The sequence below is a fragment of the Meleagris gallopavo genome, chromosome 3 (assembly GCF_905368555.1).
Source record: "Meleagris gallopavo chromosome 3, MGAL_WU_HG_1.1, whole genome shotgun sequence".
In the NCBI taxonomy this organism is placed as follows: Eukaryota; Metazoa; Chordata; class Aves; order Galliformes; family Phasianidae; genus Meleagris; species Meleagris gallopavo.
Window position 1 is genome coordinate 74,894,347 of NC_139406.1, and position 26,604 is coordinate 74,920,950.

Below are 26,604 nucleotides of genomic sequence, written 5' to 3' on the forward strand. Positions count from 1 at the left end.
TTTTCAAGGTCCTGTAGATACGTCCTAACGTTCCTTTGGGCATGCTTGGGGTATTTAGGGTGGTCAAGTTGCCACCTACTTCTTCCCCTTTTTTCACCATCAGCTTCATCAATAAAACCTTTGACTCACTTTAATTTGCTTTTCCCCGGTTTGGAAGATTTCCACTGCTTATTAGGCCATAGTGAGCCAATTTTTAAAACGTGTATGTGGAACCCGAGGAAAAGGTCCTTGCACATTTAGAGGGAAAAGGTAAAAGTATTCTATTGTGACTCCAGTACTCGTGAGGCAAAATCTTTGAGGCAGAAGATGAAAGTATTCTATTATGTCCCCAGCGCAAAATTATTGAGGAAAATAAAGCCTGTTCACCCACTTAATTGAAATGGAAAGTTTTGGAACTATCACTTATGGATTCCTTTTGCTAAGCTAATATATTGGTTCTTAAACTAATGTACTAATCCCTATTGCTCAGTAAACCAGCCTGTATTTGTTGGAAATGTGAGTTTTTACCTACTCTGTGCTATTATTTCATGTGCTAAAAGTAGCACATTTTGAAAAGAGTTGTGGAAGATTACAATATGTGCAGGACAAATATCTTCAGTTTTAGATTTCCAGTCAACTTTACTCCTCCCTAACTTACAGGGAGTAGAGACCAAGTTAGTGTATTGTTTGGTGAAGAAAAAATAGGTCTTAGCAGTAGCTGATGGTCGCTTGGACCACTAAGCCCTTACTAATTTTGTGGTTGACCCTAGGTAAGTCCAAGGTGAGTTTAGGAACCCATATGTTTGGACATATCTTTAGAAGGATATTTTCTTGAAAGTTTTCTTCAGTTCATGTGTGTCTTCTATGGGCCTGAGAACAAGTTTAGTATCAGAAAGATCTGAGATCTAGTTTTTACTGTGGTTTGGAATCTGATGGAAAAACTTGCCTTTTCATATTGCCATTTCCTTGGCAATATGAGTGCTTTTTTTTTCTTTTTTTCTTTTTTTCTTCCCCCTCCCTCCCCTCCCCCAAGTGTAAAACAAAGCAGAAGGGTGATTTTTCAAAGAAGAATACAAATGAATGTCAAAGATTTTTAGGCTATTTTGTTTTGTCACTGAAATCAGGGCCATGAAGAAAAGCAGTTACATTCTTCTGTGCCATATTTTAAGTACTTATAATGTTGCTGAAGCATGGGGAGGGATTGAATAACTTAACTGCGTGAGCATGTCAGGTTGCAGGGAAGCTACTTGCTTTTCTGTAGTGACATTCATAGTGCAGTGCAAATGAGGTTTCCACTGGCACAAGGTTAAGAAAGATGTGTTATAAGCCTAAATGTTCACGTACGGGTAATAAATGATGATGATAATTAGTGATAAGTTGAAGAAAATCAATTTCAGTTTTTGTATCTGAAAAGCGCATTTTTATTAACTGTGCCTGAGAAAGAGAGTAGTGTAGGTGTGTAGGTTCTAGGTTTTTCTAATCATAATAGAGATTTTGTTTGATTATTGATTCAAAGGGACAGTGGTCTCAGTGGCCTTGAGGTGCAGTAATTGTTCAGATATGGGGCAGTCCTGCTGACGAGGGGTGCTTGGTGGGTGGTGGGGCCGGGCTGTGCTGGGTGCTGCAGCACCCAGGGCTTCTGCTGCCCACCGTATGCTGGGCTGTCCAGGTGCATGTGCAATCACTGTCTGAGGCATGGAACGCCTTTGTTGAGGTATCTTAGCGGTGGTTAACAGTGAGAAATGGATTAGACAGAGGCTGGTGAAGGTGAGTGAGAATTAGCGTGATCTAAAAATAACAACAGATTTTTAATAGCAGTCACTGACCATAAGTTTTTGTGAAGGCTGTGCCTCCTGCCATGATTTAATAATACCGTTACAAATGTACACGTGCATTGCACAGCTGTGTTCACTGCAGGTATTTTTAAAATGAAAAAGAGTGCTAATGGTGCGGGGGGCTGTGTGAGCAGTAAAGCAATGGCAAGCTGCAGTGCCCTGTGGTGTGGGGGCTGCATGAGCCCTTCTAGACGGCAAGGTTCTGGCCCAGCGGTGCATGGGTACTGCTAATTTGTTTCTGTTGGATGGGATTGTATCTGCTGGCATTTGATACTGGTAATGAAGTTAGATCTCTTCAGGAGGGAGTAAATTAATTAGAAGGAAAGTGTGTTGGTCCCAGTCAGCATAGGCCAGGAATTACAGTAGTGACTTTACCTGTCAGGCAGCTCCCTCTGAGGATTGAAGTTGCATTTTCAGAAGGTCCTTTTTCCTCTGTTGGCCCTGTGTAAGGCTGTTTCTTTCATGAAAGGTTTGGAGTAGATTGAGAGCTCAGCTTATCTTTACATTGCTGTCAGCCACAGTTGTTGTTCTATATTCATGCCTTGGCAATGAAAGCAAGAAAAGGTAATGACTGCTTGTGGTAAGTGGTTGGAAATCGTTTGTGTAAGAGGAACACAGAACTGTGTTGGCACATCCTCCTCTCATTAACATAGCTCATGCTAGGACAAAAAAGTAAATTTTCTAGAAGTCTTGTAACAGTTCCAAAAAATATATGTTTTTGAGATAGAAGTACATTGGTGTAAGCAGGAAGTGTACAATCAATGTTTGTACTCAGCAGAAATCCCATCTTTTTCACCCTTAGTCATTCCTTCCATGACATTTAAATAACAGTGTTTCCAGAGATTTGTCCTCTACTCTTCGCATTGTTAGAAGGACTGTATAAAGTAGTCATGTATATGTGTGCATATATATGTGTGTGTATGTATATATAATTTCCCAAGTGTAACCAAACTAATTCTAACTATTCTGTTATTTATACTGCTACAACTATACAAATGCATATATTTCATCCTGAAAAACGTGTAGATTTTGTATACTCTAAAGCATACATAAGATTCATCAAACTGGATTGTATGTGGTTTTGTATGTTACACAGTTCACTATGAACTTGATCTTCTAAACCATGCTTCTGAGGGTGTTTTTATGTCTTCGAGGATCAAATACTTGCAAAAATCTGCAGCTGCCAATATATCAACTGTACACATAAAACAAACTCACTACCTCCAGCATTTAATATTAGAAGCAGAGTATATGCAGATACAACTTGCACACACATTGTCTCAATCATGCAGGGAAATCTGTGTGGATGATCCCATATCAACTGAGTGCCATCTACTCCAATTGGATATGTGTAGAGATGAAAGATTTTGTGATTGCATAGAATGGAACTGAGGAGAAGCTAGGCACATTTTCATTACAGGCATGGCAGAAACTTTCAACAGTATTTGTAATTTGCAGTTGAAATATCTTAATTTCGGAAGTGGTGTATTTTTCATCCACTGAAAACTGATTAACAGAAAATACACGTCTTCCTTAATCTAAGTTTCTACCTCTAATCTCTCTTGTTTTAATGAAAACTTATATGTCTTTGCAAGCTCTATGATGCTGGCAGTTGTGTTGTCCTACTTGTCTATTTCTATTGGCTGTTCTGGTTTTAGACTTGGGAAACTCTGTTTATGTCATATGAGAACGATTCAACTTGACTCCCCAGTAGCAGAAGCCATGGAGTTTTTTCTTAAATGTGCAGAGGTTATGATTTGTGCTAGTCCTAAACATGACAGTTTATTAAGACAGATAGGACATCTTAACTTCACAATAAGTAAATAGGCATCCAAGTGATGCTTATAGTACTTGTCATCCTTCACCTTCAGGAGGAGTTGCACTTTTGCAAGATTGAATTAGTTTCCTCATTTTCAGATACCTTTATAAGGCTTAAGTTCTTTAATGTTTACTGGTCTGGACTGGATCCAAATCTTTCACGCATAGTTTAATGACCCTGGCCAACTGGCCAGTCATCCACTGCACATTCTCCTCTCCTGCAGTTGTAGTTTTCCCTTGATGAGCTGAGACAGTCTTTCCTTTTTGGCTGTGAGAAGAGCGTTTTCTGTGCAAGTACCTAGGCAGAGCCTTTTCTGCATGCTTTCCTGGGCACCATGAGGGCATGCTTTTCCTTCTCCCCTTCACTAAGTTGGAGCCTTTCATTTTGAGGACAGCTGTGGCAACAGCAGGCTGTGTATTTGCTGTTCTTTCCCTAGCCTTGACAGTGGGCAGGATCCCCATGTTGCTGCCTGCGATCAGGATCAGTGGACATTTGTGAGGGTTCTTAATTGCAAAGATAGAACAAAAAGTAAGTGCAAATGGCTGATAACATGATAATAATCTTTGCTACAGTGTCCCACAAATAACTCTTTCAGCTGAATCTGGGGTGCTGAGTCCCAAGCTGGACAAATCTGGTAGTAGAACCTTGACCACTCATCATCCTTTTCGAATTAATTCAGGCACAGTTTGAAGTTTCAGTCTGTTTTTTTTATCGGAATTGCTCCTCCTTATTTAATTAATCCATTCTATTCAAATATCGAGCGATGCTATATTGAATGGAATTTATGAAATATTTTTTATATACTTAAGACAGATTCCCTGTTAAGATATTGCTTACAACAAAACTGTGTGCTTCAGTCGAATGTTTGTCAGTGATCAGGAAAGAATATCTGTTGATAATTCTTTTTGTTTTGTTTTGTTTTTCTTGTAATCCTCAGAAGTTGTCCATTGCTAGATTTGCTCTGTGGCAAAAAGTGATACAGGAGAAGTAGGGATGGGAAGGATTTTTCTGTCAAGTCAGGTGGAAGTTTGAGGATCTTTGCTAGGCAACTGCTGCCACTGGATTTTCATCCTCCTTTTTTCCCTTGGCACACATCATAGTTTTGTGGGAAATGAAATGTATGTTTTTAAGCAATAATGGATGCTAAAAGATCAAACTAATGTAATGAGACACACAGCCTTAATTTCTATCGTGACTATACAATCCTATGAAACAAAATTATATGGTCAAATTGTATCACTGTAAAAAGAGTACAAAAGCTTATAGAATCTTGGTACTTGTAAATCAGTTATGATTGAAAAATAGTGTAAGTATTTGTATTCTGTATTTTCTGATGTTGTATAAACATTTCTCCTATAAAGCTGTTTTTTATTTTAGCTATACACCATAAACATGTGGTCTTTATTTTAGTACAGGAATTGTGTATGCACATTCATGAACAAATGCAATGAATGGATTTTTTCCCAATTAGCCAATCTTTGTATCATTTAGTCGACATTAAATGTATATGTGTGCTACAGGAAATAGTAATTCTTTTTCTTATTTCTTGTCATGATTGTTTAGGAAAAGAAGCCCATCAATATCAAGAGAACAGAACAGAAGATACGACCAAAGGGAAGAGAGAGACGAATATTCACAGTATGCTACATCAGACAGTGCGATGCCCAGGTCACCATCAGATTATTCCGATAGGCGGTCACAGCGTGGCCCTCAGTTATACGAAGAGCCTGAACTGGGTGATTATAGAGATTCCAACAGGAGGAGTCGCAGGCGTTCCAAGGAGTATCCGGTAGAAGAGGAGGATGCACAAAACAGGGAGGAATATGAAAGGCAGAGGAGAGAAGAGGAATATCAGGCACGATACAGAAGTGATCCTAACTTGGCTCGTTATCCAGTCAAGCCACAACCATATGAGGAACAAATGCGTATCCATGCTGAAGTGTCCCGAGCACGTCATGAACGGAGACATAGTGATGTCTCATTGGCAAATACTGAGTTGGAAGATTCCCAGATATCTATGCTGAGGATGGAACGACCCTCAAGGCAAAGATCGGTGTCTGAGCGCAGAGCTGCCATGGAAAATCAACGTTCATACTCTATGGAAAGAACTCGAGAGGCTCAGGGACCAAGTCCCAATCGTCAGAGGACCACAAATCATAGCCCTCCTACACCTAGGAGGAGTCCAATTCCTCTGGAAAGACCGGACATGAGGCGCTCTGATTCATTAAGGAAACAACACCATTTGGATCCCAATTCTGCTGTACGGAAAACGAAACGTGAAAAGATGGAGACCATGTTACGGAATGATTCACTCAGCTCAGACCAGTCTGAATCTGTCAGACCTCCACCACCAAAGCCCCATAAAACAAAAAAGGGAGGTAAAATGCGCCAGGTTTCATTAAGTAGCTCAGAAGAAGAATTGGCATCTACTCCAGAGTACACGAGTTGTGATGATGTGGAGATTGAAAGTGAAAGTGTTAGTGAAAAAGGTAAGATTTCTAATTTTTTACTAATTACATGTATGGAATGAGGTTCGAGTTCCAGTCTATTGTGTTTATTTTACATATTAGAATTGGTTGCAAACACACATTTACAGTCCTTTGTATATGACTTAAGTTTGTTGTGATGGAGTTGAGTTTTTCTAATTTTTTTATTTACGTGGAAAAGAACGTCTCAGCTACTAGAAGTATTTGGATATATTTAAGGAAAATACTTGCCTATTGAAAGATCTGTTAATTACATCAACACAGTATCAAAAGTTGGGCTATCTATCGGGCCATGGTTTCATGTCCACTAATGCCAAATTTGTGTACTCCTGAATCACACATGAATGCAAATTTGATCTGGATTAAATGTGGGCATACGATCACATTTCTTTTATATTAAGTTGTGCATCATTTGCTGTAGTTATGCTAGTTTTGTGTTGGCTGCTGTAGGTTAAAGAGCATCTGATCCTAAAAAAAAAAAGTGTAATTTTTAAAGAAATTTGAAGTGAGTGAGTTGATTTGTATCAATGGAAGTTCCTTTTTTGCTGTAGGTCTATGGTGCCTTTGGGTTTTAGTGCATTATAGGATTTGTGATATAGGCATTACTTCCTTGTCAGAAAGAAAATGTGTGATTAATTGAAATGATTTCCTACCAATCCAAAGATAATATGTGATTTAAATATGAAAGCAGTGTGGACCATCAGTTTGAACTGAATCAAGACAATATTAATTCACTTACCTTCATGTATCCTCTTGGTCTAAAATATGACAATTATAACTTGTTTTCAGTTGAGAGAAAAGAACCTTTTAGAGTTAATCTGCTATTGTGGTTGGATTAGAAAATTCACTATTTGATATTAAGGTTACTATCAAATCAATTCTGTAGTAAAGAAGATTGAAGCCAGTGAATTTACTCTGAATTTTCATGTGTTAATAGCAGCATCCGTCGTCTGATAAATAAGGAGGAAGATAGGATAGAATGGAAGGAAGTTTGGCCCAGAGTTCAAATAGAGAGCTATGTGCACTTCATCAAAAAGCGTGATTAAATCCCAACACAATTCATTTTCCTATTAGAAAGAAAGGTCTGAACTTCGGATTATTCATAATTTTATTCTTTATAGCAACCTTGAGGAAAGTAGATTCATCTATGTGGAATAGTAACAGTGTTACTTGATGAAATTGACCATAAGAAAACCCAGTACACAAAATAATACAAACAATATATTGAAATATATATTGAATATATACGATATACAATATATACAATATACTGAAATATACAATATATACAATATACTGTAATGCCACTCACTGCCTCCCTGTGGCTCACATCCACTGTTTGGTCTCCATAAAAGTTTAGCAAGTATTGATGAATGTCAGTGGGAGCCTTTTTTTCCGCACGGTGGAATTCAGTTACACACCTTTGCTTAGTATATGGCTTTAAACTAAAAGAGAGGAAATTGAGGCTAGATGTTAGGAAGAAATTTTTTACTAAGAGAGCAGTGAGGTGCTGGCACAGGCTGCCCAGAGAAGCTGTGGATGTCCCATCCACGTTCATGGCCAAATTGGATTGGGCCCTGGGCAACCTGAGTTGGTGAGTGGCAGCCCTGCCTACAGCAGGGGAGTCAGAACTGCATGGGCTTTAAGGCCCCTTCCTGCTCAAGTCATTCTGTGGTTCTATGAATAATACACACTTCCATTACAGACCACCCCTCTGCTGCCATTTGTCACACAGAAACAAACTGTAACAAAATACTGGTGGGAAGGTTCAACCTCTACTGCCATACCACCAACATCCGCCTCTGATGTTGTGGGCCACCTTAATGAAAGAGGCATTACTTTCAGAGCAACCTTCATATTTGTTTACATAACATACAAAACATATTGATCCCACCATACAAAAATGTTAGATTCTCTATCATCATAAGGATCTGGCTTAAATTAGAGGTTTCGCTTGGATAATTTTGCTTTTTAACTATTGAAGAAAATGCATCATTATTGATAACAGTTGTTAATGCCATATCTGTACTGATTTCCCAGGCAGTGAATGGAGCTAATTGGGGCATGTATTTGAGAAATGAATGAAAAAAGTTAAAAAAAAAAAAAAAAAAAAAAGGGAAAAATGCCACGTTTGTTTGCTGATCTTGAATGAATTACCAAATGCAGTTTTCATGTTATGAAGAGCACAGCTCTATCAGCATGGTCTATTGGTGGCCTGTGACTATAATCGGTGTGGAGAGCAGTCCTGTTTTTACAGTGGAAAAGAGCAATTGCATGAGTTGGGGAAAAGGACTGGCTGCTTCTGACTTTGCCTGCTTGCAGCCTATTTCTGGCCTTGCTGAAGGCAAGTGGCCACGCACTGAGCAGCAGCTGGCCCAGCAGTCATAGCTGTACCAAGGGCCAGGCCCAGCTTCAGCCTTGCTCACGGCATCAGACAGCAACCTCAGCCCCATCCATGTGTCTCTCCCACTCCTCATTCTGATGCAGAAGCATCGGAAAAGTGTTTGTGTGAATGGATTTGGGAAGTTGTGGCTTCTGCTAGGTGTGGGAAGGAGAGGTCTGCTAGGAGGAAGATTTTGTAATTGCTGTAGGTAGGCCTGCAAAGTTCTACCTCCTTGTTTTCGTTGTTTTTGTTACCATGTTAAGCAGCCTGCACACACAGTCCATATAAGCAAGTGATTTCTTCCTGAATATCACAAACAAACAAACAAACAAAAAAACACCAAAAAACACATTAGTCTCCCTTGTATTACAATATATTACTTCCTTAACTGATACGATGGCATTTAATTATTTTAAATACCTACTGCTGTAAAAGTGGGCTTCTTCCCTCTAAGATCTCTCTGTTTCTGCCCTACTGACCTTCTCAGCCCTGAGAATTTCCCAGTGTCCTTCCCAGCCACACACACTCTCTTTGGCCAGAGAGAAAGTGCCAACCACAAAACTCTTGGCCTTGGTGTCGCAAAGGATGGCAGTGTCAGAATAAGATCTCTGATGTACAGCTCATTAAGCGTTCTTTAAAGGGAGAGAATAATTTGTTCTGCATTTCTTTCTTTATGGAGTGCATATCTTTTCACAGAACTTCGAATAAATATTAACAACTGTTCAGCTTTGAGGAGCAGTTTGAGCCTGAGCAGCAAGAGCAGCTGTTCAGTGAGCTATATCTGAGCTTTTACAAGGTCCTGACACTGGTTTTGAGAAAGCAGTTTGAGAATTGCGAATTATGCTGAAATGTAGGAGAGAATTATAGTTATAAATCTGTAAGAGGGATACAGTTTTTTCCTTTTTAAGCTTATCATCTCTAAAAGGAAAATGATTGATACATATGATTGAGACATAAGAAACGAAGATAGCCATTTCATTTTACAAGTTCACAGAGATCAACTGCTGGGTAAAGAGCTCTGGGGAGAGCATCCAGTAATGTGAATGCCTGAGAGTTGAAGTATTTGGGTCTGATCTCATTTCACTAGCTGTCTTCCCTAAGGAAACTTTTTCCTTAATTTTCAAAAACGTAATCTGGTCTGTGGGATGCTTCTTAGTGCACTGAAAGCATATATATATAACTTGATGTGTTGTGCGTTTTTACAAAGTATAAATTTTTATAAGCATATTTTCATTACAGACATTTAAAATGTCCTTACTTCTGGAACAGATTGCATGACCTTCTTGTTTATTGCAAAACTAAATTCAGTCTAAATGAGTTCAGTTTTTGACAGAGAATGAAGTCTGTTTGGTAGCAATATGCTCTTGTCACAAAGTAAAAAGTGCAGTAGAGCATGCTTTCTGTGTACTGCTGCAAGAACAGTGTATGGCTTACGTAAGCAGAGGTGCCAAACAAGTGGGAAAGTGTCACAGAGCTCTCACGTCTAAAGTCTAAGAGGTAGAGGACCTGGTTTCAATCTGACTTGTGCCAGTTGCTTGCATCTCCAACAGCTTTGAAGTTACACTGAGCAAAATTAGATCAGAAAGAGGTCATTGTTTCTAAAATCTGCTTCATTCAGGTTAGAGAGTTCCTGAAAGTCTAACTTCCATGGAACACATGGGAATTATACTAGAAGGCAAAATTTCAGGGCTGAGCTGCAATGCTTGTTCTTTTGTGTAAACACAAAAGAAGAGACTTTGCAATTCCACTCAGTTTCAGTATGGAGATATTTGAGCTTTCAAAATATTACATTTGGAGTGGTCATATGAAAAATAAAGTACTGCAAAATTTGACATGTTGTATTAAAACTCAGATTTTAGGCTATTGCTGCATTTCTTCGTATTATTTTTCTTAATATTACAGTGTAAGAGAATGTGTTTTGCATTTGTGAAGAAGTCCTCTTTCATGAAGACCTCTACATCTTCTGTAAGGAAAAGACATTTTTAAATATGTAAAGAGTTTGACTAGAAATTCAGAATTCTATTTTTATATTTTCTTCCAGCCTTCTTCTCTGAACACAGGGCTCTATTTCAGCTGCAAGGATAAGAAATATTACACTTCTCCCCATATGTGTTCTTGAGCAATAAAGCTGTTACTGCTTTTAAAGTACTTACATCGAAAGACAAGTATCTCAATATTTTAAAATACAAAAGTTTAAGACCGTGGATATTTCTAATAGTAATGAGATTCTTTGTTGTATTTTTCCAAACCTCCTACATAGGTGCTTGTATGTTACATAGGAGATAAAGGGAAGTGGTGTGATCTTCTGTGGCATCTGTAGGGATTTACTGTGTAACATTTCAAATTTGCAGTTACTTAACCCTGGCAGAAGTCAATAATGCCCTTCACAGAAAGACTCAGCCTTTTCCCAATTCCTGACTGCATATTCCCATCCTTATGTCACTCCTTCCCCACTGCTCTCAGAAGCTTTCAAGCAGGTACACTCAGCACTTTTTTCTTAAGCAACATGTGAAACTTATGCAGGGTAACACTAATTAAACAAAATGATGGTAAATATTAACAATTTGAAGTTTCTTGATTAAAAAATGATATTGAATGTTTTATTATATATAGTATTGCATGCTAAAAAATAGTGTGAAACTAATTATAACATATTAGAATCTAAGGACAGATAAGGATTTTTTGAAATTTGGAAGAAAAATATTTTTATGTAGGAGTCAGAGAAGACAGATTTTCGTGCAAGTAAATGAACATGAATCATTTTATAGCACTTTGATTCCAACAAAAACTGTAATACTCAGTTTTATTGATTAAAACCTTGACTAAATTACAAATGGAGCCTTCTATACCCAAGTGTACACAAACTATTAAAACTAATTCTTTATTCATGTTTTCTTTTACCCTGGGACTTCTCTGGGAGAACAGCTGTAGCAAAAGTGCTGTTCAGGCACCAGGTTAATTCTTTCCTGATATGATGTAATGAAGTAACTAGGAGCTGTTGTTAAAGTATCTTCGTGCGTTACTAGTAGTTACTTGTACTTCCAGAAGATTAGGCTGATTATTAATAGCACAGCATAATTTTTAATATTTTAAAATTTTAGGGAAATTTCTATCATTGGAAATCATTTTCAGTTTAAGTCAGTACTTTTTATCATGACTAACATATATTTTGCCCTGGAAATGTTCAACTTTCTTATTCTAAAGGATTTTTTTTTTTTTTTTTTCCAATTAAAACTATAAGCCACTGAATCATCTGGGCTAACAGTATCGAACTATCATTAAAAGCATTACAACTTTCTTATGTGGCTTTCTTTGTTTTTTTTTTTTTCAAAATTCAGTAGAAAACTGAATTCAGTTGTGTTTTAGTTTAAAAATAATTCCCAGCTATCCTTTCACATCTTGACAGCTGGAATATATGCTGAATAAACTTCGTTAATATTCGCTGACCTTTTGCTGTAAGTAGTAATGAAAGAAATTACTGTGCATATATGCCTGGGATCAGGTTGTTCTTAAGAAATGCTAAGCCTCCTGTGGAGGTAGCTCTTATCTTGTCCAGCTGGGTTCTCTCACTTGTACTTATGTTAAACAAAGTCAAAAACCCAGGTCTTGTGGTCTGAGTCTTCCATCAGCAATAGAAGCTTTTAATTGATAGTGCTTTGGCAGAGGTGAGCTGAACTGAAGACCACTGGATACTGTGTATGACATTTAGTTCTTTACAGTGCCATGGCAGTATACAATCTCACCAAGGAATTTCTCTTCTGAGTTCTCTGAACATTTAGCTGTATGTTGTGGCATTTGTAGTTTTTCATAGAGGGCTTCTGGCAAAAAGGAACAACAACAGCAGACATGCAACATGCTTTTTTCAAGTCATGATTTTCTTAATAGGTGGATGAAATCATGATTCTTGTAGTAAAACAAAGTGCTCAAACCTTTCTGTCACAGATTTACTTCCTGGATTTGATTCAGCATCATTTTAAATTCAGCTAGTACTTTCCTATGAAATTTTAAAATTGATTTTGCAAGTAATTTTGCTGTTGCCCCAATTAGATGTCAGAAACATAAAGGACCATTGTCAAATAATTGTATTTATTTAATTTTACAAAATAATTAGTTGGGAGTATTCTAACAGTAATACAGCGTGATTTTTTTTTTTTACACTTTATTAAAAAATGTAAGGATTTTTTCCTTTTATTAAGGATAGAGTAAATCATAAGGGAAGAAGCAGAGGAAAGGAAGAGGAGGCTGCAGGCGGATGGGCTGTGTCCAAGCTGTCTGCCTGCGGGCATCTTGGTAAAGCAGCACTTTGCTCTGTCCCTGACAGTGAGTCTGGCAATAATTTCACTTACAGCTGCTCAGGGGCAGCTGTATAACACCAGAGCTGGGCCCAACTCAGGTGTGAGGGGTGAGCCAGGTAGCATGGGGCAGAGTCCTGTCAGGGCCCTACAGAAATGTGTCCCTGTACCTCAGTCCGAGTCTTGAGCTACTGAACAGGGTCCAAAAAGCTGTGTGTCCTCACTGCCCACCGGTGCCTGCTGCTTTGGAATTCAGGCCACCTGGTTAGGATGCTGAATACTGATTGAGGATCTGAGTATTGCCCTATCTATGCATATTCCAACTCACTTGTTCCAAAAGTAGTATACATAAACATATTTTAAGCCCCACAAATGCATTTTAAAGGTTTTGAAGTCTTCCATTAATTTCAAAGGATCAGTAATGTGTTTCTTTCACACTCATTTCATATTGAAATCCTGCTTTTACGGGCAGGATGGAAAAACCTTGATGTAACAACTTTTTTGTTAATTAAGAAAAAGTGAAAAAGTTAAACTAATTGAAGAGATTTGGCTCATTGCAGTGTATCAAATCAGTGCTAAGAGGTCCTATGGTAAAGCTGCATTGAGAAACGTATTCTGCCATGGAATACAAAGTACCTACATCTCTTCAGAGATTCAAACTTCATATGCGCTAGTATTTTATACCTTTACCCACTGAACTAACCCTGTCTGTCATGGAAATGTTGAAGACTGTTGCACAGAGAAAACGAAAGTCAGAAATAATGTTTAGCTCAGTATTATTCTTTCTTGGCTATAAATCATCCTTGTTTTTCATTATAAAGGTTCTCTGTGTGGCTTTGAAATGTGAAAGCATGAAAAAATTATCATTTATAATTTATTTCTGGAAACATTTCCAACAAAATGTATCAGCTTCTACTTTAGAAATGCTTGCATTTATGTCTCATCTATTTCAATAGGAAACTGAATTTAGTAGACTGTTCATGCAGGAGTATTCTCTAAGTATTCTCCACAGTAGGATATTCCTTTAAGATTTGTAAAGATAGATTAACTGACTGAATCATTACATTAAAAATACTTGTGTCACAAATGAAGTTCAGACAAGACCAGAGGTAGGAATTGCTAAGGAAGAGCGCTCAGATAATGATATTGTGGAAAAACATTCCTTAAGAAGTAGTTTCAGTGTTTTTATTTGCAGCCTTTCTGATCATTTAGATTATGATCATCTTTTAGGCCCACAGTTATATAATCTGTTTACTTAGAAAATGGAAATAAATGGACATTAGTTACATAATTTCAACAAGGATCTAATGAAAGTTTTCACCACAAATCTCCCTATTTTCTGCTACAAATATTGATAGGCCTTTGATAGGCCATATACGTAAAAAGGAAAGGCTTGGCTTGTGATAACCTGTCTGGGATGACCATATATTACACGATACCTTATCTGAGAAGTGACTGCATCTTCATGGGATTTCACAGTTTGTAAGGACTTTAATATTTCTTCTGTGTATTATAGAGTCATGGATCACAGAATAGCTTAGATTGGAGGTGACCCTAAAGATCATCTGGTTCCAACCTCCTGCCCACCAGCTCAGGCTGCCCAGGGTCTCATCCAGGCCTTCGACACCTCCAGGGATGGCGCATCCACAGCTTCTCTGTCAGCCTGTGCCAGTGCCTTACTGCTCCCTAAGTAAAAAACTGCCCTTAACATCTAACCTTCCTCTCCCCTCTTTTAGTTTAAAGCCATTCCCCGTGTCCTATCACTATCAGACCGTGTAAAAAGTCGCTGTCCCTTCTGCTTGTAAGCTCCCCTCAAGTACTGGAGGGCTGCAATGAGGTCTCCCCAGTGCCTTCTTTTCTCAAGCTAAACAAACCCAACTCTCTCAACCTATCTCCATAGAAGAGGTGCTCCAGTCTCGTGATCATTTTTGTAGCCCTCTTCTGGACCCGCTCCAACAGCTCTGCAACCCTCCTATGCTGGGGCCACAGGTATGGACAGAGTACTGCAGATGGGGCTTCACAAGGGCAAAACTGAGGAGGCTGATCATCTCCCTCTCCCTGCTGGCCACCCCTCTTTTGTTGCAACCCAGGATACTGTTGACGTTCCTGACTGCAAGCACGCATTGCAGGCTTACGTCTACTTCATCCACCAGGATGCTCTCAGTGAGTTCTTCTCCCAGTCAGTACTCATATCTGGGATCGGAATATATATAGTTTACCTTACATTATAGTTTGGCTTTAAACATTTTTTAAAGCTCACTTTTGAAAATCTGGTGATAGGGAGAGTTTCTAAAAGCTGAGCTTCTTTAAGAATTGTACTGTTCTATTTTTGTCCTGTAATTTCAGTACACGTTTCAAGAGTATTACAACCAAAAACAACTTTTTAAAACACAGCTACTCTAATGATGAGTGAAGAAACAGAATTTGTTCTTGGAACATTTGAACTGATCAGGGACAACAGAGTTGGAATTTAACTTCAGACTAATAATCGATTTATCAGGCTCCTGTTGTCTCTTCAGTCTAGAAAATACAAGGCTGAAAGCTCCTTGTTTTCAGGCACTGATTATCAGTTGACTGAGATCCATCACCATTATACTTTACAAAAGCTGAGGCTAGTCAGGAGCTGAAATCTTCATAGATGTCTGAGCGCTGCTCCAAATGTAAGGACGTTATGTGTGCAGCATGCAGGCTCTTGTTCATTGCTAGTGAAAATGCACAGCTAATGGTGGTGATTGTGTTGAAAAACAGTGTTTTGTAGCTGAGAATTTATGCTATTAAGTAATGTTATTGTGCGCTTTGTATCTCCTGTAATTTCCATGAAAATAAACAGAGGCATTACTTTCAGAACATCTGGACATTATTTCCATTGAGCGTTCTCTGAGCCTGATTTCCTGTTGCCCCACTTGCTTTTTAGCTGTACAGAGTGACTGAGAAGTGGGTGTAAAACATTCCCATTCTGATTTGCCAGCATTTCCATTACCACTTTCCTGGTACTGGCTTTGCAGGAGATCAGGTGACTGGACACGAGGTTCTGTAGTGGAAGATAAAAGCTGCAATTTTCAGATGCACTGAAGTCCCAGTGCACTTAGGAAATTCAATGAGAGTACAGTGTGTTTAGTCAGCAGTCTCATTCTTTTTAAATATCCGGACAGAGGCCGTAGGCAAAGAGCACTCCCTCCTGAAGCCATTTGCATTTGTGTCACGCGAGTGTGAAATCCCATCGCCCTGTGGAGGCAGTGACCTTCAGCTCCTCTGTGCAGATATCACTGAAGACTGTACAGAGCTGAGTGAGCCCGAAGTTGGATGGTTCTTTTTACTGACAGCAGTAATAGTGTGCTGGAAGAAGTACTGTGAAAGTCACATGTAATTAAATAACTTAATTACTAATTAACGGTTAAAGGTCACCTGGACTGTCTGTAAAAGGAACCGTCAAACAGTTTGTAGCACAGCATTACATTAAGACTGCCTCAGATTTCATATTCCGTGGCTGTTTCATCTGCAATTCTTATCTCAGGGAGAGTTGGTGTTGCAGTTCTCTTTGCAGGATTTTTACTACAGGCCTTTGATCTGAATTTCAGAAAAAGTAATTCAACCATTTTGAAGAGTGAGTCTGAAGGAAAATGTCATATTTTTTTCAATGTTAAAATGGTTAAAACATCAATTTGCAGTGGTGTATCATCTCCATTTTGGGAGAGTGCGTTTTGTCTCTTCGAAAATTGGCACACAATTGGCTGTATTATTAATCTTTGGAAAAAATCAATTCACATAGTCTTAGGAGAGAACTGTTAGTGTTCAGTCACTGTTATCTGTGTCCAGGCTGAAGTTGTTGAAGGTTCTCAATATATAGGAACCTTGCCTAAGGAGCTACGAACTAGTTTTCTCCCAGGATGTCAAAAACTCTTAGATTTTCCTGTAAGCCCTCTGGACCGAGGCAGTGCAGGAGTCCAAAAGAAAGTCTATATATATTTTGTATCCTTGACATACTTTCTGCATCCTGCTGAGCCTGGGAAGGAAAAACAGATTGTTCATAAGGTGGACCAAAGCTAATTTTGGGAGGAAACCACTAAATAGGAACAAGAGTTCTGTGAGAGAGGAGATGGAGGAAGAAGCTGTCCTCAGGAGCTGCTGGGTGAGAGGGGAGGTGGTGGTGTGCAGGGCTGCAGGACTGGTGAGACTGAGGAGCTGGGGCTGGAAGTGCTGGTTAGCTGCCAATTCTGAGTTGTGGGGTACTTGGTCTTGTGATTGTGTTTGTCTTTCTTGTTCTTTTCCCAGCGTTTTATTTATTTATTTATTTATTTATTTATTTATTTATTTATTATTATTGTTTTTATTATTTGTTCACACCACAAAGTTTTAACATCTAAAGGGAATATAAGTAAACAGAGGGTCTACCTGTTTTGTTAAAATTAGTGCATAGTGTTACTCTGCAAGTATGTAAAACCAGGTCTTCTTGAGCTTTTTCACCCTACTTGCCCAATTTCTCTAAAATACTTTGGTTTTCAGACTGCACAAGTGATGGTAGATCCTTCCTGACAAGCTGAAATATGCTTCTGTGTTTTCAGCAGTTAAACCAAATAACTGAAGAGATTTGAGTGAGAGCTCTGTGTTAAATACTTCACATATTGGAGAAAAATAGTGTAATACTCTGTCAAACAGCATCTTCTTCAGCCAAAGTTATGAGTAAATATTGAATTCCTTATGGAACAGATGATCACAGATTCATGGTTAAACTGAGCTCTTTCTTACACCGATGAGGAAGAATTATATGTTAAATATTGTTCAGATAATACTTTAAAAATTGACCTAAGCTCATTATCCTGAGTTACTTTGACTTGTTTAAATATTGCTTCTTGAGTTAACTCTTAGTCCAGGCTTCTAGATTCTAAATGCACTAAACAGCATTACTGTGGATCTGGAACTTAAGATCATTGAGGTCCTTTCTATCTCAAGCCATTCTATGAGTTTGTAATTATTGTTACGTGGTTTCTTTAGCAATAACAAGCCACAGAAAGTCTGGAAGGCTGTATGGACTGCATCAGCAGAGGGGCGGCAGCAAGGGGATGAAGGAGATCGTCCCCTTTTGCTCTGCTCTTGTGAGCTCTTATGAAGAAAGGCTGAGAGAGTTGGGCGTGTTCAGTCTGGAGAAGAGAAAGCTCTGAAGAGACCTTATTTTGGCTTCCAGCACTTAAAGGGAGCTTATGAACAGGAGGGAGACTGACTTTTTGCATGATCTCATAGTGATAGGACAAGGACAAATGATTTCAAACTAAAAGAAGGGAGATTTAGGTTAGATATTAGGGGAAAATTTTTTACTCAGTGTGGTGAGGCACTGGCACAAGCTGCCCAGAGAAGCTGTGCATGCCCCATCCCTGGAGGCACTCAAGAATAGGCTGGGTGAGTCCTGGGCAGCCTGAGCTGGTAGGTGGCAGCCCTGCCCATGGTGAGTGGTTGAAACTGGATGTTTTTTAAGGTCACCTCCATCCCAAACCAATTTATGGAAAGATCCTATAGAAACTGTCTTTTCTACTCATTGTTACCTGGATTATAGGAATGGGATCAGCAAGCTACCAAAGCAGAACTTCAGATACTGGTTTCTGTGAAATAGATTTTTATATCTTTTTGCTTCTTATTGTATTTCATCAGTCATCATTTTGCTGCTATGTACAGTCTTAAGATTATTTCTTTTGCTTTAGATTCTTCTAGTTGGACATTATGTCTTTAATGTCCTTTTGATAATTCTGCTGCTGCAATAATGGATGTTATTAAAGATTTATCTTTGTATGAGAACAGTTAGTACTGCAGTTTGCAAATATTTTCTAATCATATTTGTCAAGATGGATTGTAAATAATTATGAAATAGGTAGATATATATTATGAAATAGATATATATATACATCATATATATTTCATATATAGGATAATAATCAACGACACAAGGGAATTCATCTAAACTGTAGAAGACAAATTTATGAATTTTTATTTTCCTCTGCTTTCCAGGCTTCAGCTACATATTTATCTTTAGATCTTTACTCATCATGTCTCTTTATTTTATGATTGAGGTTATATATGTAGGTTGCTCAGAAAATAATGCCTACTATTTATTTCTATGGAAACTACAACAGACGTTTTCAGGCCTGTGCTAGCCCTATACTTCCTCATGCTGGCCGACTCATCAGTGGCTAGCTTAGCCTGCTGTCATGGCTTAGGAGTGCACTGTGGGTCTTTTTCAGCGCCTCAGATCTGGCCCACCTATTAGAGGTTTAAATTTGATATTATGTAGCATAATCCAACAAATGCTTTGGCTATTACCTTCCTTCTTAAAAAAAAAAAAAAAAAAAAAAAAAAGCAGAGATTGCTGAACTGTACAGGCCTATCAGATCATGCACTTACAAACTATCTATGATGAAAACATTAGCATAAAATAGTAGCTGCACTTCCATATTAGAGGCTGAGATGTACCCAGGAGAGGCTTAATCCTTGACTTCTGCTTTTAGTTACTATTGCAATAAGAATAATATGTTGCTGTCTAGAGTTTAACTTGGTCAACTGTCAGTGCTTTTATTGAGCAGAAGAGCTGTGCTTTAGTACTTGTGTGACATGTCTGCTGTTTTTTTTTTCTGAACCATTTTTGTGGTTTCATGGAACTTACAATGAGTAATTACCATTACAGCATCTAATAGGTCCAGCTATTTATCACAGGCCATTCAGTGCCATGCTGCTAATTTGTTAGTGAGCTCAGTAACTTGTATGACAAAAGAGCACCTTGTGTTTGATCAAAGGCTGTTTCTTGAAAGGCATCCAGCGCTTGTGTGGAGGAGAGATGAGAATCTGCGATGTGTCTTAGTAGTTCATTTCAGTAGGTGATCGCTGTTGACATTTAAGGTGAGAATTTAGATTCCAGACATTCATCTCACCTTACATGTGTTTTATAATTTCAGCCTGGATGAAGGTTTAATTTTATGCGTTCTAAACCTGGTAAGCCAGTGGGGTTAATCACAAACTGTACATTTCTCCATTTGCCTGAGACTGTGTGAGACCCGAAGTAGGGAGCAACACTCATACCAGTATGTAATCTGTGCTCCTAATGTTGCTCCAAATGCCAAAACTTTATTAACAATCTAGGTGCTCCTTCACTATAAGGACTCAAACTGATTCAACACATAAAATATTCTTAGTCTGAGCCCTTGACAGTCTCCTAAATATTCTGCCCTGGAGTTCAGCTGGGTGTCATTTGCAGCTTTTAAAGTATGTTTTGAATTTTGATTATGTGACGACATGAGTAGAGAAATAATAATATGTTCCCATTAAAGAATAACATTTCCATTTGAAAATGTGCTGGTTTTTGTGTTGCGTATCAGGTGGATGATTTGCTTTAAGTTTTTGATGGAGTCAGTTAGGTGCTCTGAGTTAGTTAAACCTGCAAATGGATCAGTATTATTTTAAGAAAACCATAAAAAATAGCTAAAATTAATATAGGAAAAGATCTACAGAAAAATAGTATGCTAAGGGTTTCTCTCTTTTTTTTCTTTTTTGCTTTTTCTTCCTTGTTTTTTTCCCTTCTTTCTCTCTCCTCTCCTCTCCTCTCCTCTCCTCTCCTCTCCTCTCCTCTCCTCTCCTCTCCTCTCCTCTCCTCTCCTCTCCTCTCCTCTCCTCTCCTCTCCTCTCCTCTCCTCTCCTCTCCTCTCCTCTCCTCTCCTCTCCTCTCCTCTCCTCTCCTCTCCTCTCCTCTCCTCTCCTCTCCTCTCTCCCACCTTCTCTCCCTTCTCTCTTTCTCTTTCTCTCTCTGTTTCAATTTATTGCCTTTAGGTTATTTCTTACCATTTATAACGAGAATCTGAGAAATCAGAGGACAGTGGTTATAGCTATCATTATTCTTCCACTGACTAGAATATGCTACATGATGCTATGATTTAACTATTCATTTTATTAGAAAAATATGCTTGGGGAATTTAAAGTCAGTGAGGGGAAATATTGCAGAATTTATATGATGAGAAAATATGGTTGCTAAAGTTATATTCAATAAATTATTCATTAAACATTCATTATATACTTAAAAATTAGAAGTCTGCTTAGTATTTAATTTCTAACTGTTTGGAGTTCAGTGTCATATTTCTACTGCATGCAAATGTAAAAGCTGTAATATTTTGACTTAATATATTCAGAAGATACTTAAAAGAGGAAAAACAAGAATGATATGGTGACTGAAAGCCAAGTATCAAAGAAAGAAAACAAAAGAACTACATATCATTATCCACTTCTCAACTAATTCGTTTGTCAAAGACTGAGAGCAGACAAGAAGTGTTTTTCCTGTGGACTGCAGAAGAATTTGTGTTCTTTCATATTTATTTTCTGAACAACAGGCACTGTTTGAGAAGGAGACATATGCTTAGAGTACGGTCTGTGTGGTTTGACTGCGGTGTTTTTTTCCTGGTGGATAAACTGGCTTTTCTCAAGAGCGACCAGTGTAGCCTCTCTCCTCCAGTAACCTTAGGGTGAATGCTGAGTTCTTGGTGGCAGAGGTGATGCAGGTAAATTGTGCTGATTGTGGATGTATTTCCTGAGAGTGAGCTGCTGTAGTCATTTTTGTGATGCATCAAGTAACTTTGAATGTGAAAGACCAGGGGCTAGAATGCTTCACAAAGGTGTTCTCTTTCTTAAACTGATTACGTTGACATTGAAACAGAGCAAAAAAGGCAGAGTTTGGGTAAACTAAACTGAGCAGTTGTAGAATTGGTTATATGGAAGTCAAGGAAATGACAGGAGACAAAACTGAATATGTCCAATTCTGGAGTAAAGAATAAGCATTTCCTACATTTTCTTTTAAAGTACATGTTCTCTTTAATTTGAAGAGTTTATGCGATTTACTGATTTTGAGATTATTTTCTGTTAAATTCACCTGCTCAGAATATATTTGAATCCCCTGAATTTAATAGGAAAATACTTATGAGCATCAGTTGGAATGAGGATTTATATTTTAATTACAAAAATGAATCTAGTTAATCTAGATGCCTTCAAGTGAACCTGTTTTAACAAATGGAGGCGCTCAGCCATTGTCTCACACAGATTAGTGCTTGCAACTTGGATTCAATAGTGTTATGTGGTCATTTACTCAGATTTCATAAGACATCTCAATTAAAACAACATCAAATAGAACGTGGCAGAAAATTATAATATCAGGCTCAGGCACGAGTCAAACAACTGGTAAGCAGTAGCAAAATATTTAAATACCTGATAAGCAAGTGCCCATATAACCTAGAGTTTATTGTGCTTGATTTTTTCAATCATGCCAAACTTTAAATAAGAGACAAGGGAGAAAGTATTCTGCTTGCTCGTGCTCTTTCAACGAAAGCCCTTATTTTTTCCTAATTTTTATTTCAAAATCTTGTGTTTTTTTTTTAATATAAAAGTCAGATTAATTAATAGTATTATAAACCTTTGCTAACAGAAATGATAGAGTCTGTGCAGATGTGGCAGAGTGAAGCTTTTATACATCTGCACAGAAAATCGCCTGCATATCGTTATTAATTACATCTATGGCCAGACTGTAGTTTTTGGTTTTTTTTCCTTCTTTTTTTTGTAAACCTATACCTTACCTCTGTTTGAAATTTGGAGGTTTTAGTCTTATTTTCAAGTAAAACAATATTATGTGTTAGAGAAAGAGTTTCATTTATATTTATACAAATATGAACTCTCTGATATCAATTATTTGACAGTTTCTTATTATAGAGAATATATAGGGAAAATGTCATCCCAAATATGGTATCAGCAGTGCAAGAGAAGTATATTTGTGGAAGAGTGGTATTGAGGGCAGCAAAATTCAAACTGGTGGTGGATTCAGTGATAGCACATGCACATTTGGAGTGTAGAATTAAAATATCTCTGATAAGAAGGTTGTAAGGCTTACGTCTTCTTATAGCATCACAAATATGACTAAGCAGTAAAAAGCATGCCATGCACATTCTTCTTTCTAAAGGAGGCTGTCACAACACTTGATTTATGGCATGAAACAATGTAGGATTGTAATACGTTGAAAAGCGTTCATGTGGCGCGTTCTGATCCCTTGATGAGCATTCCTCACGGAACAAAATGCACACAGTCTGAATAAATCATAGAGGAAAAGAAAGTAGGTAATGTTTTGCTTTTAGTTAGATGCTTCTACTACAAAATAATAAAACAGTGTTTTGGCGTCAGGAAACTCTGAAGTATGATAAAGCTGAGACAACGTGACACCAGATTCTGAATTTTTAATATTACAATCAAAATGACAATGAGAATCTGTGTTTAAACTAAACAAGCTTCCCAGTTTTCTGTCCCAGAATTTATTTTGCAATTGTAGATATTTACATCTACAGGGACTTTGATTTCTCATAACCAGTCTCTTGATTCAACTCTCAACTTCTTCATGCACAAACTGTGCAGTGTTCTGGTTTGTTTGACGTCACTCACGCTGGCACCAGCAGTGTGTTGGGGAAGGGCTGCTATCCTAAGACAGTGTGAATTGCAGGATCTGACTGCAAGCTGAGAACATAAAGAAAACTCCTTAGTACCTTTACAAAGCCTGTGCGGAAACTTGAGTTTGCTGAGCACTTTTGAAGGCTGTCTGTATTGCCAAGCAGATGTAGAATGTGGAGAATCTCTACTCAGTGAAAACGTTGTGCAATTCCATCTTTGCTTTTTATGTTCTGTCCCACAGGAGCCCAGAGTCCTCTGTAACTCAAGTCTTTGAGATTAGCCACCTTTTATCTGAACACATTTCTGCGTCTAATCTTTAGTCTTTTCTATGTTCTTTGTTTTTCTGCTGCTCTTTAACCATTGCTGTTTGGAAAGCAGATTTACCATATGATAGCTCTGTGTTAGATGTCTATATGCTAAGGAGATTTTACTTTTTCTTCTTCACATGTTACAAGATAAGATTTGACCAAGCAAGCTATTCGGATTTAGAGAAGAAATTAAATTAGGATTGCATTCAGAAAACAAGAAATGTGGAGCCTTTATAACATGGGAAAATTGTGTGTTGGTTTGCTATCAGTTTGTTCACACTGGATTTATTTCCATGGCATTTTGGTTGTAAAACTTGGCGAGGTTTTCCTAACAGTGATGCCAGCGTGGTCCAACACTGTGACAAAATGTGAATAAGAAAATAATTGCAAAGTCTCTGCCAGCCTGAGGAGGGGAGTGATGGAGCAGAATCTGTCTTTGCTTTTTCTGGCACCTTGGTAAAGAAAAGGAGATAAAACGGTGGGAATGGAGAGCAGAGAAGAAAATGGAGGTATCAGGGAAAAGAAGGAAAAATGAGAACAGCGTGGGCCTTGAAATAGGTGTTTGCAGCAAAGAGAATTGGGACACGAGGCTGATCTGGGCTGTGCAGTAGGACAGGAGGGCAGTAAATCCTGGCTGTTGCCCTAGATCTGCACCTAAGGCTGCAGAACTGCAACGAAGCAAATAGAAGGTCTGTGAAGCTAATGCCTGTCATTGACACAGCAGGACTGTTAAGATGACTAAAAGGATTGCTGATACAGAACCTCCGGAGGTCTCTCATGGCTGCTCACTGCGTGGGCACTGCGAAAGGAAACCTGGTTTGGGAACTTTGAATCTTTTATTGGGATTTCAGCTTCTTAATTACTGTTGTGTTTTCCTGAAATGTTGTGGTGGTCTGGTCCACCATAGGAATGAAAAGTGAATTTATTAGAGGATGAGGTGTACTTTTTTGCTCTGAACATTTACTCTGCTGCTCAAGTGTGTCAGATCAAAGTAATCCCACCTCCAGCTCAGTGACTAAGATAGAGAGATACAGATAAGCAGTTTTACAGGCAAAGAAAGTAAATGTATACTTTGCTCCTTTCTTTCTTCTTTTCTTTTTGCATAGCGATGATAAAGTTCTGAGAAAATGAGCCAAAATTTCTCCTCAAGATCATTACATGCCTTACTCTTAAATAATTATACATAAAGTCTCACTTTTGTGTTTTAATAATTTGAAAATCTTTATTCAAAAAGAAAGAAGACTACTAGATTTAAAAGTTCATGTGCCATTATATATTTTGTCTGCAAATATTTTCTGTATTACAGTGTCTGTCGTATGTTTGGTGATTATTGTAAGGTTTCATTTTACCTATTTTGTATCACTGCTGTGATTAGATGACTTAGTCTTCCTTTCCTTATCTTTGCAGCCTGAAATACATTATAAACGATATGAGCTTCTTCTTAAAGTGTTCTGAGATCCAGGGCTGAAATTTGATATAGTGGTGTTAGATGAAGAAAATAGCACATAACAGCAGTCCTGATGAGACTGTAAATACATGGTAAATGCTACCAGTATTTACAAAATACAAAAACCTTGGACATGAAACATTTTTTATACGAGAGAAACAAATCTGTTAAGAAGCTCATTGCAGACTTGGGAACTGCAGTAAAAATAATTTTATTATTATTTAGCAAGAAATATGTAAAGGCATCGTAAATATGATAAAGATACATTTCCTTCTTCCTAAGCAATTAATTCATTAGAAAAGATGAAGAATACAATAATGGAGATTTTATTACAGTTTGTGAAGTTTTTTTTTTTTGCTTATAGCTGGTATCTGTGCAGTGTTAGGACACGTATGGCTCACAGCTGTAGATACAGACAGGATAAGAAGGGGCAAAGCCTAGAATTTGACATCAACAAAGCATTTTCCATTTCTTAGTACTTGGACTTCTGGCTCTCATTATTTATAACAGCAATTATTTTCAAATACAACTCATTATCTTCCCATTTCCCTATTACTTAATGTCATATAACTAAATTAGAATGTGGAGGAAAGCCCATCTCTGAAATTATTCATTCTTGCTTGTAGAAGTTAAGCAATGTGTTCATAGAGCTCATGAGGTTGTTTTCTTACCGCGGTATGTGGACATCTGGACATCTCAGTTCTGGTTATGATATTGATTGGTAGCATTGACTTTTTGCCTGAGGCCTTTACCTTTTTCTGCTGCTTTGATTGCTGAAGTTCTTTTTAAGAGCAGTGGGAGAGTTTCCACTGATGCCAGATCCTAAGAAAACAGAAATTTGATTTCTTTTACCCAACATCCTAGTTAGCCATTTACAATACTGCAAATAAAATGACTGAAAAATACATCAGTTGGGAGTGGAAATCCAGCCTGGGAACTGTGTGTGTGGGGTTTGATGTTGTCCTCTGGGAAGCTCTTCATTAAAATCTGGAACTTGCTCTAGAGAAATGTATTAGCATGTGCACACAAATGTTTCTTGCCTGTAGCTGAAAAATATTTCCATTGGTAGGAAAAAGTACAAAAAATGAATTCACTTTACAATTTGAAATGTTAATGAGACCTGTTAGCCATTGTTGACAGTCATGAATAACGAGCATGGTAGAGCAAAGGGCAGAATATGCAAGTCATGAGTTCAGAAGTTAGCTGAGAATTTCTCTATTTCCTTTGGAGACATTCATATGGATTATGGTCATCTTTGTCAGTAAATTTCATGTTAATGCATGATCAAATCTAGGAATTCAGTTAACTGGTTTATAACTCTAACGTACCCCGTATTCTCCTGGTAGCTGGTAATAGAATCTAATCTAATTACACCAAATGTATGAAATAAGTTTCTAGGAATAACTTTTGAAAGAGAGTAGTACTTTTTTTGATTGTCAGATGATGATAGTAATCACAAACCTGACAAGGAACATCATCTCTGCTGATCCACTGTGTTATGTTGTCCATAGGCTGCACAATACAGTGCAGGTTTTTCAGATAGTGCTATTGAGAAACAGACTGAGGACTTACGTGGAATAGCCAAATAATAAAAATACACTTG

At 37.9% G+C, this 26,604-nt stretch overlaps 1 protein-coding gene across 17 annotated transcripts in view; it reads left to right on the forward strand.

Annotated features, from left to right (window-relative positions):
- The window catches only part of RIMS2 (regulating synaptic membrane exocytosis 2), a 434,744-nt gene that overhangs the window by 189,219 nt on the left and 218,921 nt on the right, over nucleotides 1-26,604 (forward strand). For all 17 annotated transcript variants that reach the window (XM_085221552.1, XM_085221546.1, XM_085221549.1 and 14 more), the window contains one exon: nucleotides 5,197-6,122. In XM_085221552.1, coding sequence (XP_085077678.1) covers nucleotides 5,197-6,122 — 926 coding nt within the window. The remainder of the gene's footprint in view (nucleotides 1-5,196; nucleotides 6,123-26,604) is intronic.